Raw genomic sequence first — 12112 nt, 5'->3', positions numbered from 1 at the left:
AACCACTCATAAGCCTCAAGAATAGAAAGGCTAGATTTGGACTTTGTTAAAAAAAAACATCCGGATAATCCAGCGCAGTTCTAGAATAGCATTCTTTGGACAGATGAAACTAAGATCAACCTCTATAAGAAAGATTGCAAGAAAAAAGTATAGAGAAGGCATGAAACAGCTATGGTACCCTTACTATGTCATCTGTAAGACATGGTGGAGGCAGTTTGATGGCCTGGGCATGCAAGGCTGCCAGTGGTACTGGGTCACTAGTGTTTATTGATGGTGTGACAGAGGACAGAAGCAGCCGGGCGAATTCTGAGGTGCACAGAGATACTGTCTGCTCGAATCCAGCCAAATTCAGCCAAGTTGATTGGACGGCGCTTCACAATATAGATGGACAATGACCCAAAACACGCAGCGAAAGCAACCCAGGAGTTTATTAAAGCAAAGAAGTGGAATATTATCCAGTGGCCTATTCAGTCACCTGATCTCAACCCCATTGAGCATGTATTTCACTTTCTAAAGACTAAACTACAGACAGAAGGACCCAAACACAAACAGCAACTGAAAGCTGCTGCAGTAAAGGTCTGGCAGAGCATTAGAAAGGAGGAAACCCATCATCTGGTCATGGCCATGAGTTTAAGACTTCAGGTCGCCACAAAGTATTAAAAATTAACATTTTATTTTCACTTATATTCATTTGTCCAGCTACATTTGAGCCCCTGAAATGAGGGGATTGTGTATGAAAATGACTCCTAATTTTTCTACAGTATTTTTGTTCAACCTGTTGAATTAAAGCCAAATGTCTGCACTTCAACTGCATCTCAATGTTCCATTTCAAATCCACTGTGGTGATGTACAGGACCAAAATTATGAAAACAGTGTCACTGTCCAAATATTTATGGATCTAACCATAACTGCTGTTCCATTAATCGACAAATCCAAGATAAATGTCTGGGTTGAGGGGTATTTACTAACGGATTAATACATTTGTAGAGCCGGGTGGGGGGTGGGAGTGTCAAAGAAAAACCTTTTTTTTTATACCATATTCAGGATATAATTTTGCGACCGCTCCCAATTTTTTGGTAACCCCCCCCAATCTGTGGGGTTGTGCAATACATTCAAAAATAAATTTTGAGCATTAAAATGATTATGCTGTGTTAAATATATTCAGTTATTATGTAACCTGTGTTTTAATTATGACTATACCATTTATATATACTTTAAAAATAAAAATGATAAAAATATTATATGTGTGTGTGTTATGCTTGTGAAATTCGATAATGTGTTGCACGTGTTGACATGTCATTTTAACAAAAAAGCCATCCCAGAATTTTTTAACACCTCTGTAAAGTTAGTTGTAAGTATTAATATGAAATATCTAATAAGATTTTGGAATTGTTGTACTTTTGCTATTTTAATTTAATTTAATATTACGTGTGAAAAAATAGGCCTACAGCATAGGCGATTTTGCCGGGGGTTAAAATATTGCTATTTGGACATATTAAAGTCAATAAAATGTAATTGTATTGTAAAGTTATATTTCAAAATATCAAATGATAATAAATTATTGTACATTCATTTACTATTTTGTTTTACGAAATTATTTATCTGAATGAATTGGGTTAGAGTCGTCTACGCAATAACAGTACCAATACAGCGTTTAATTAGAAGTCTGAGCATGCGCAGACAACTCTGCCGCGAACCCTGCACACGCAGTTAGCTCGCTGCAAGCCCAGGCGCGCGAACAACCCACCAGGCAGAGCCGGAGATAACGCGCAGCGGCCGCGCAGGGGCTTCTGGGTGTCAGCAAGGAAGTAAAATGGCGGACCTGGCGAACGAAGGTAAGGGGCGGCGGGGCTGTGAAAGAAAACAAAGCCGAGTGGTGGCGTGTGGGGCGGCCCAACGGTAGTCTGTGGCTATGGAAAACCATTAGGAGACGTGGTCTGGGGCCGCAGTGGGCCGCGAGGCAGCCTGGCGGTCAGTTGCGGGAGCGTAGGGCTGGCCGGCTGGCTGACACCATCAGGTCCCCGGCCTTTTTAATTTCCCCGGAGGGGAAGGCGGGAGGCCGGGCCGACCTGACCCGACCCGCAGGGTCGCAGGTAGTAAGTGGACAGGGGGAGGCCGGTGAACTTTCAGTGGAATTTGTCCGTGTGTACTTTCAGGGAGCGGGCCTGGTTCTGGAGCTACCCACGGTTTCTAGGCATAGGTCGCACAGAGTGACTGCGGGGGACACCGGTAATACAGGCGTACTGCCTCGGCTGGGCTGGGCGCTCAGTGCTTGCGCTCAAAAACGCTGTAACACCGCAACGCTGCATGCCAGAGGGAGCCTGAACCGTGTCTGTGCCGGTCAGTGTGGCAGCTTGCGGCTTGAGGGACAGAAAGCTGACCCCTCTTCCACCGGCATCCATCTGCGCTCACAGACGCACGAACATTGCCTTTGAATGGGGATAATCAGGTCCGCCGTCAGCACGGGTGTTTTTATAGACGTTACCTGCGTGATGCGAACAGAGGGACGGCTTTGCGGTCAGAGCTGTCCACAGGTTGGTGGTCTTTGCCCGTGCATCTCACTCTGTCCCTGTATACACTAGGGAGTCGGTGCTGGAAACCAGTTATTTACCCTGTGTCGCTTCCATGCTTGTCATATATCTTGTTCTAGGTGTTAGTGAGACCCTCTGTCTTGCTCCAGACCATTCTCCAGTTTAGCACTGTTTGTGCTTTGGCCATAGGCTGTGGGTGACTGGATGGGTCTCGGCCCTTGTTGCTTGGATCAGCTGGTGTTATGACTGGAGGATGTGGATTATAGATGACAGTGACTCTGACACTCTCTTCCTCACGGGAATCGAGGCCTTTGGTGTGGAACGGGGCCCCCTATAGCTGCAGGTGGCCGGGTCACAGTGAGCCACGGTTGTCATCATTGTTGTTGGAGGCATCAGCGCCCCCTTCAGGCTACTTGTGCGTATGGTGTTCACTAAGCAGCAGGAGTATGATGCGGGAATCAACCAGGTGATTGAATAGTCTGCAAGCCTCTAGCGGCCTTATACTGTAACACTAAAGACTCCCATATCCAAAGGCTGTCATACTACGTCACCCCTCTCATTGAGCTTTCGTTTCTCTGGCTGCTGAGCTCAGAATGGTCTGTTTGGGTGGATCTATCTAGTGAGGGGGATGTTCCTCGAAACAGGATTTCTGAGTTTGCTGGGTTAACTAAAGCTACATATCATGATCGTCCAATAAGAGTTTAGGTAAGGAGCATTGCTATTGGACAGTCATGACTTCTAGCTTAAGTTAACCCAGCTTCATGGAGCACCTTCCAGGGAGGAGGTGATAAGCGACCATCATGCACACGTGTCTGTCACCGTGGCAGCCTGGCTGTCAGTCAGACAAGGCCCCTCACTGCGTCTCTTGCTTTTCAGAGAAACCGGCTCTCGCCCCACCTGTGTTCGTGTTCCAGAAAGACAAAGCGCAGAAGGTAAGACTGGAGTCATCCAGGGGCTAGGGGGTACCATGGTGTCCAGCTGCCCTGCTCTGAACCTCTGTCCTGCTGCTATTCGCAGAGATCTGCTGATGGCTCGAGCGCGGAGGATGGTGAAGGTGAGAGGGCCTTAGGCTGCCAAGACGTGTCATTGGGCCACGGTCCCAGCGCTGGAATAACCTTCTCTATACTTCCAGACTCTGACAAAGAGGATTCTGGCTACTGCCCCCCAGTGAAGAGGGAGAGGACGTCGTCCTTAACCCAGTTCCCCCCCTCGCATTCAGGTACTCCGCCCCCCCCCCCCCCCCCAGGCTTCCTGTTCTCTTGCTCTCGTCGCGTCTGCCCTGCTCCCTCTAACTTGGCCACTCTCCTTTACCAATCTGCAGTCTCCAAGAACAACGTCTTCATGCCGTCCAGCTTCTGTCAGTCGCCCACCGGGAACTCGGACTCTGAACCCGGTGAGGCCCGGCCCGGCCCAGTCTTGACACTCTGCTGGGTTGGTTGGGGGAGGGTGGGGTGAGAGCTTGAGGTTCCTCTTTGATTCCTGTCTGTTTGCAGAGGAGAAGACTGCTGGGTTCCGGTTGAAGCCGCCAACGCTGATTCACGGCCAGGCTCCGAGTGCTGGTGGGAGGGGGTGATATGTGGAGGGGGCTGTGTGTGCTGGGGGAGAGGGCTGTATGTGGGGGGGGGGTGGGTGGACGGGGCTGTGCTTTCCAGTTCAGTCCATCAGCAGGTTGTCTTGCAGGTGTCCCCAGCCAGAAGCCCAAAGCGCCCCCCCGCAGCGTGCTCCGGCCCGCCCTGCTCCAGCCGCCCCCGCCCAAGAGTTTCACAGCGTGTGGTGAGCCCCCTCCTCTGCACTTAGGGCCCCCAGCCTCTGCCCCTTGGCCTCCACCCTCCCACTTAGACTCAGTGTGCTTTTTTTTGTTATGTCAGGTACAGATTCCAGCAGCGGGACCAATGGTCTCAGCAATTCCTCAGACGTGAAAGCAGATGGATGGGCTCCCTGTAATGACACTGGGGACACAGAGCACATTGCTGTGGAGACGACCAAGCCTCCGGTAAGGGAGGGAGGACGGGGGGGAAGTGTAGTGTGTGACAGTATCGTGGGATTTCTGTACCCAGAATGCGAGGTCCTCAGCGTAAGAGTGTTGGATACTTCTTGGGGGGTTAGGTTGGGGGGTGCTTCTTTAAAGACCGTGGCATGTCCCCTGCCTTACTGTTGTACCCTCCGGTGGCCAGGGCACCGCTGCAACGGAGGATCGAGGGGACAAGCCATCCATAGATTCCTCTTTCGTGTTTGGGCAAAACCTTAAGGAGAGGGTGAAGGTGAGCGTGCCTATGTCGCCATGGAGATGGGCCCAGCGCTGTATCCTTCCCGTTTTTCCTGATGCTGACGAGCCTGTGTGTTCAGGTCGACGGGACCAGCCAGCCCCCAGCACTCGACGACCCCAAACGGCCTTCTCCAGCGTCAGACTCTCAGTCTGGGGCAACTAATTACTTTCTACAGTATATCAACACCCCCAGGTAACTCCAGTGCCTGTGAGGTGGTCTACATGCTGCCCCCCCTAGTGGCTGCTTCTCTGACTTGTTCTGTCTTTTCTGTAGCTCCCAAGATGCGGTGGCTGATTGCGACGGGGGGGCCAAGTTTGTGTTTGGGCAGAATATGTCTGAACGAGTGCTGGTAAGGCCTGTGTGTATTAAACCCGGAAAGCATAGTCTGGGCTGTGTTGCTTCAGACTTGCTGCAGCTTGCTTCTGTCAGTGCCGGGCCTCTTTGAGTTGCCGGTTCTTAGTCCTGTCCAGCCCAATGATTCCGGTGCTGCCTATGTGGTGAAATGTGCTCAATCCGTCTCTTCAGAGTCTCCCTAAAGGTAGCGATCTGGCGGCAGAGGATGGCAAAGAGATCCCCTCCGTATCTGAGCCCTCCACACAGGAGGCCGCTTCCGAAAACGGTGAGTGGGGCGTCCTGTTGGAGCGCGGCGATGAATCTCGGGGGTCGGAAGCTAGCTGACGTGCTGAGCTGTGTTTGTGGCAGGCGGGGGTGCCGCGAGCACCCTGGAGGCCTCGGCGGCGGCCTACACCATGGCCACTGCCAAGAGGTGCCTGCTGGAGAAGGTGGAGGTCATCACTGGGGAGGAGGCGGAGAGCAACGTCCTGCAGGTAGGCCTGGGGGTTGGGGCATGCTGGGGACTGGGTGTGTGATAGATGTGCGGAATGCCAGAGCGAATGCCGTGTTCCCCACAGATACAGTGCAAGCTGTTTGTGTTTGACAAGACGTCCCAGTCCTGGGTGGAGAGGGGGCGTGGCTTGCTGAGGCTGAATGACATGGCGTCCGCCGACGATGGGACACTGCAGTCCAGACTGGGTATGGGGTTTGTATAGTATGGGCATCTTCCCTGACAGGATGTTTTCATTTTGGGGGTGTGGCCTGGTGGGTATGGTCAGAAGGAGTGGGTGGTCCTAACAGCGTCTAACCCACCCACAGTGATGCGAACACAAGGGAGCCTGCGGCTGATCCTCAACACCAAGTTGTGGCCCCAGATGCAGGTAGACAAAGCCAGCGAGAAGAGCATCCGCATCACAGCTATGGACACCGAGGACCAGGGAGTCAAAGTGTTCCTTATATCGGTACGCCCCCTGCTGGCCGTGTGTAGGCAGCTTCCTGCTCGCCTTGCTGGTGATGCTGCCTGCTTGCATGTGCTGCCTGTGGAGCTGCGTGTGTCTGGCTGCCTTCTGTCTTCATGACTTGTCGCTGCTGTCACAGGCGAGCTCGAAGGACACCGGGCAACTGGCGGCCGCCCTGCACCACCGCATCCTGGCACTGCGTAGCAGGGCAGAGCAGGAGAGCGAGTCGCGCCCTGAGGTCGCCGAACCCCAGGTGCCCCAGTCCAACGAAGAGGACAGCGAGGAGGACGACGTGCTGATTGCCCCCTCCTCCGGGCACCACCCCTTCTGCCGGTAATATGCTCCTTTTTCACATTGCTGCATATTGGCGCTCAAGGCAGATGTTCATTCATCCTGATATCCGTGTCTCCCCTGCTGGCGGTGAGCGGCGACTGTCCTCTGTGATCTTTATGAAGGCCCTAGCTTTATTAATTCTGGTTGACCGCTCACTGCGAATCAGTACATCCATTAGGGAAAGTCACTTGCTCAACTGGATCGTGCGTGTGTGTATGCTTGTATTTGCCACATTGTGGGGACCAATGATTACCTAATACTTTTTTACTTTGTGGGGACATTTCTCGGCTACAGGTACTGGTCTGTGTGTGTGAGAGATGTTCTGACAAGGCCTGTCCTCTGCCAGGTACCTCGGAGGACGGCGAGGCCCAGGTGACAGGCACCACATAGCCGTACCTTTGCCCCTCGGCCGGTCAAGGTGCTGCTGTACGGTACATCGCAGGCACCTCTGCGGACGCCTCACCAGGCTGTCTCTGCAAGGCTACCTCCAGGAAGGACCCATGCAGGTGTTTTTCACTCTAGTCTGTGCAGTTCTCCCCCTCTGCTTTCAAAGTAAACCTGCTGTTTTTTTTTTTTTTTTTTTTTTTGCAAAACTATGAAGACCCCCCCCCCTTCTCCCCTTCATTTTGGTTTGGACTTGAAAGCTCATCACATTGATGAGTACGGGGGTGGGGGAGGTCACTTCCTGTCCTCTTTAAAGGCAAAGGCACACCATAAAGACTGCAGTTTTAAGTGTGGGACTGCTGTGCTGTCCTCTGGGACCTGGGCTTCCCAGAGACGTGTGTATCATCTAGGACACATGGGTCCACCGTTCAGCTGTCCCAACACAAGTCTCTTATTCCACAGAACACGTTTGACCTCTCACTGGGCTACATATATATAATATGATATAAAACTGGATTTTTCAAGAGACCTGGTCCAATTCACACGTTCCATTCTGGTGACTCTGAGTACTAAGGGTTAGCCAGCTGTGAGCTCTTCCTCCTTCTGTGAGATTTGTCAGTGGGCCGCCTCTCTGCATAGTCGCTGCTTTTTATTTAGTCTTTTCCTAGCTCTGTTTCAATACCTTTCTGGGGTCTTTACTGTCTAAACTTATTTTTTTATATTGACTTTATATCCGCTAGTCTCTGTCATTGTTTTATTAATGAGCACATTTAAAAACAATTTGTGTACTATGATCCACCCCCCACTCCCTCATGGCGTCGCTTAGAGATGTCATCAATGTGACACGATTCTCCGGAAGGCCGCGAATCACCGTATCTGCGAACGGGCTGTAAATGGGATGCTTTGTGCGTGTGCCCAGGTCTCCAGGTCTCCTTCACGTGCGCGGTCTCCTCATTAACGGTAGCCTTCATACCACCCTGTTACTTCATTCTGTTTCTAAAAAAAAAAAAGGGCGTGTGGCTGTTTGGGGAAGTAGTCATGCTGATGTTTAAGTGTGCCGGCGTTTACGTGAAGGAGGCTCCGCAGGACCACAGGCCTCAGCTCACCTTTTGGAGGAGCTTCTCCGACAGATCGGACTATTGAACAGTGACTGATGATGTCATCTTCACACCCAGGGGACCTGCCCCCCAAAAACACAAGGCTGAAAGCTGTTCTCGTGTGTGTGTTTGTGTGTGTGTGTGTGTGTGTGTGGTTTTTTTTTTGTTGTTTTTTAATTTTTATTTTATTCCAAATAGGGTATTTTCTATAAGGATTTTTTTTCCCCCCATCAGTCCAAAACTGCTACCTTTGAACCTGTCATTATTTTGACTCCACGGATAGTCTGGCATTGTAGTTGCGTGCTTTGAACACCAGGTGGTGCTATGCAAGCAGGAAAGTGAGCCCATTCTAACCAATAAGCGGTGGCGACCAGATTTTTCAAAACCTGAATGTATAGGAAAATGGATCAAAAAGGTATAAGATCACTGCTTAATTTTGTTCTGAACCTTTAACTGTGGGGTAAGTGTTCTCTGCATTAATGTAAAATAAACTGTGTTCCTTACCTAGTAAGTGCTGCAGGTTTGGATTGCCTTTTACCCAGGGGACTGCCACTCTCACTCCAGCCTGTAAGAGTGTCTCTTCCAGTTCCATAACTGTGTCGCATGACGGTGTATTCAGGACCATTTTATAAAAACACCAAGTAACACAGCAGGCTTCCTGGATGGTATGGAGTGGTGGGGGCCAGTGCGGGACCCGTTTTGGTCCTTCGCCCAGTTCTGCTCTGTCATTGTCATTCCTTCACTTCTCTGTCACCTGTAAAGGGGGGGGGAGATAATGCCAATAAAAATGTTTGGTATGTTTAACTGGGTGCTTCTGACTTTTGGGGTTATGCTGGGGGCAGGCCCACCCCAGGTATAGGAACTGTGTAGCTTTGAGTGTGTGTGTGTGTGAGTTTTTTTTTTTTTTTTTTTAAAGGGATTTCACGTTGGTCTAGACGAGGATTCCCCAATTCCGCTCCTGGAGGGTTAGTCTCCAACAGACTTTCAGATACCCCTCCTCAGACACACCTATTAAACATAATTGGCAGATTAAGAGGTTTTTGGGGCATCTGCAAACAGTGTTGGATTCTGGCTCTCCAAGACTGGAACTGGGGGATCCTGGTCTAGGTTGAAGCCCCAGACTTGCTGCCATCCTTATCTGTAACTCTGAGGGACCCAGTAAGCCTGATAGCTTTGCACGATGCTCTGATGCATCTGAACTAGGAGGTTATGGAGATGGTTTGAGAGCATAGCTGGTTATCTGTGCTTACTTGACACTGTATGTATGTATTTGATTTTGTCCATCTTGTTTTTTGAATAACTGGCTCAAGGTCCAGGTGGCACCCTTGTGGATTTGGGTAGATTCATGCCTGGCAGTGAGCTGTCCCTGTCTGGTGGAGATGTTCCGTGTAGCAAAATAGTCCCACTCTCTCCAGAGGTCTTCATTCTGGTATTTTCAGGATGCCGCTGCAGTGAATCCTGCATTTACCATAATTCAGTGCTGTCTTTAGATTTTAAGCAGACCTTTTTGCTCCATTTATTTACTTTATAAGCTGTATATTTTACTGAAGCTCTGGGTAAGTGGCAGTGCGACCAGCTCACTCCCTGAATTTGAACCTGTTATTATTCACTGTCGGATCCCGTTTGCTTTTTAGGAGTCTGTAGAGCTAGTTTTTATCTCGGAAGACCTACCAAGAAGCTTTCTCACAATGCTGCGTGTTTCACTCCTGTCTGCTTTGGATCGGCCCTTTTCTCCGCTGCACCCTGCAAATTAATGTGGGTGAAATCACACAGGTCCCATGTAAGAGCGATAAGACGTGCGAAAGTTCTTTAGTATCATCCATACCTATCCAGCGCTAGCTAGGGTAGCCTTCTTGAAAGAATGATCGGTCATCTCTGAGCCATTGTGAGATAACATGACCATATGTTATTCTTTGTTGAAATATGCGAGTGGCTGCAGAAGCACTTCTCCGATTCTGGGTGCAGTCGGTGTCGGTTTCCTCTTAAAATGTTGTTATTAACCATTAGCTGCCTTGTCATGTGATTGTCCAGCTGCTTTTGTGGACAATCACAAAGGCTCACTGATACTAATGCGGATAAACAGGGCAGGGTAACCCCGATATGTGAATTAAACCCAACGGCTGCTTAAAGTTTAAGGCTTACTGCTTATATAAAGTGAAATTGGCATTCATATTAAGCTGCTTTACTGGGCGGAACTGATGCCAACCCGGATCGAATTCAAAACTTTAACCACAGAAACCTTGGAAAGGTCATACATAAATTAGCTAGGCGCCGATGACTCAACAGCCCTATCTAATCCTTCCCTGTAAGGTCTCCGATCCCACCATGGTTTACATGTACTGCTTTTGGATAAGAGTGTATACTAAGTTCCCCTCATATACATTCCGAAAATATGATAGTGTTCATCATATCATGTCTTATATACTCTGTAATGCAAAACAAAAGAAAATGGCAAAAATGTGTCGGTGTGAGGTTCACACCAGCACAAACTGACCGGGGACATTTGTGTTATGCTTAAATTAGAGCAGAATAAGTGGCATTTAGACCAGTCGCACAATGAATTAAGGTAAGATACACTATATGGACAAAAGCAGTGGGACACACCTCTTAATTACCGAATTCCGGCCTTTCATTCACACCCATTACCCCACGAATACAAAATCAAGCACCCAGCCGTGCAGGCAGGTGAAAGAATGATTGATTAATTCTAAAGAGCTCAACTCAATTGTGATACTGTCATGTGATGTAATAAGTCAGTTCATAAAATGTCCTCTCTGCTAGATATTCCACAGTTAACTGTAAGAGGTGGTATTGCAAAATGGAAGCGTTTAGGATCAACAGAAGCTCAGCCATGAAGTGAAAGTCCACTTACGGTAACAGTGACATTTTTACCCTGGATTGTTACTTTCTGGACCTGAAATTTCCACCTATGTTGCATTGTGCCAGCAGTAGAGTTTGGTGGGGGAGGGATAGTGGTATGGGGTTGTTTTTCAGGGGTTTGGCTAGACCCCATAGTTCCAGTGAAGGGAACTCTTAGTGCTTTAGCATACCAGGACATTTTGGGCAATCCTATGCTTCCAAGTTTGTGGGAACAGTTTGGGGAAGGCCCCTTTCTGTTCCAGCATGTCTGTGCCCCAGTGCAGAAAGGTCCATAAAGACATGGTTGGGTGAGTCTAGCATGGAAGAGCTTGACTGGCCCCCCAGAGCCCTGACCCCAACCCCTTTGGGATGAGCTAGAATAGAGATTGTGAGCCAGGCCAAGATCAGTGGCTAACCTCACAAATGCTCTTCTGGACAAATGGATAAAATTCGCAGACACCCTGAAATCTTGTGGAAATCCTTCCCAGAAGAGTGGCAGCTGTTATAGCTGCTCAGGGGGGACCAGCTCCATATTGATGCCTATGGATTTAGAATGGGATGTCATGGAAGTTCCTGTAGGTGTAATGGTCATGGCCAATACTTTTATCCCAATAGTGTATAACAGGGACTGGATGTAACCGATGAGCAGCTTAAAAAACCTTCATAAATTAAATTTGAAGGTTCAAGTACTCGGTAGGAAACTGAATTTAGAAGTCATCTCACCCATTAGTTTTCTTTTGATTAAAAGGTTAGAAAACCTTCATTATAACATACAGCTATAAATGTTCTGTTGAACTGAATATGAAGATGAGCACAATAATGGGAATGGAAGTGCTCCATATGTCAGAGTGGCGGGAGGGTGGGTGACGTAAACGGAGGTGCCCCTTGGTACGTCAGAGAGGCGGGAGGGCCGGTGCCGGAAAAGGAGGTGCCCCTTGGTACGTCAGAGAGGCGGGAGGGCCGGTGCCGGAAAAGGAGGTGCCCCTTGGTACGTCAGAGGCGGGAGGGCCGGTGCCAGAAAAGGAGGTGCCCCTTGGTACGTCAGAGTGGCGGGAGGGCGGGTGACATAAACGGAGGTGCCCCTTGGTACGTCAGAGGCGGGAGGGCCGGTGCCGGAAAAGGAGGTGCCCCTTGGTAAGTCAGAGAGGCGGGAGGGCTGGTGCCGGAAAAGGAGGTGCCCCTTGGTAAGTCAGAGAGGCGGGAGGGCTGGTGCCGGAAAAGGAGGTGCCCCTTGGTACGTCAGAGGCGGGAGGGCTGGTGCCGGAAAAGGAGGTGCCCCTTGGTACGTCAGAGGCGGGAGGGCCGGTGCCGGAAAAGGAGGTGCCCCTTGGTAAGTCAGAGAGGCGGGA

General features: G+C 49.8%; 1 protein-coding gene across 1 annotated transcript; it reads left to right on the top strand.

Annotated features, from left to right (window-relative positions):
* The first annotated feature begins 1697 nt into the window (after positions 1 to 1697).
* Positions 1698 to 8708, top strand: LOC125716990 (ran-binding protein 3-like). Its single transcript, XM_048989886.1, has 17 exons — positions 1698 to 1835; positions 3408 to 3463; positions 3549 to 3585; positions 3664 to 3750; positions 3853 to 3924; positions 4025 to 4090; positions 4212 to 4304; positions 4400 to 4524; positions 4706 to 4792; positions 4878 to 4990; positions 5072 to 5147; positions 5324 to 5417; positions 5501 to 5625; positions 5710 to 5830; positions 5951 to 6093; positions 6230 to 6423; positions 6770 to 8708. The coding sequence occupies exons 1-17, from the start codon at positions 1814 to 1816 to the stop codon at positions 7020 to 7022; spliced, it is 1764 nt and encodes a 587-aa protein (XP_048845843.1). The 5' UTR covers positions 1698 to 1813; the 3' UTR covers positions 7023 to 8708.
* The last annotated feature ends 3404 nt before the right edge of the window (positions 8709 to 12112 follow it).

The sequence above is a fragment of the Brienomyrus brachyistius genome, chromosome 21, assembly GCF_023856365.1.
Source record: "Brienomyrus brachyistius isolate T26 chromosome 21, BBRACH_0.4, whole genome shotgun sequence".
NCBI classification, from domain to species: domain Eukaryota; kingdom Metazoa; phylum Chordata; class Actinopteri; order Osteoglossiformes; family Mormyridae; genus Brienomyrus; species Brienomyrus brachyistius.
The sequence above is the reverse complement of the archived record's forward strand: the minus strand, read 5'-3'. Positions and strand labels throughout refer to the sequence as shown.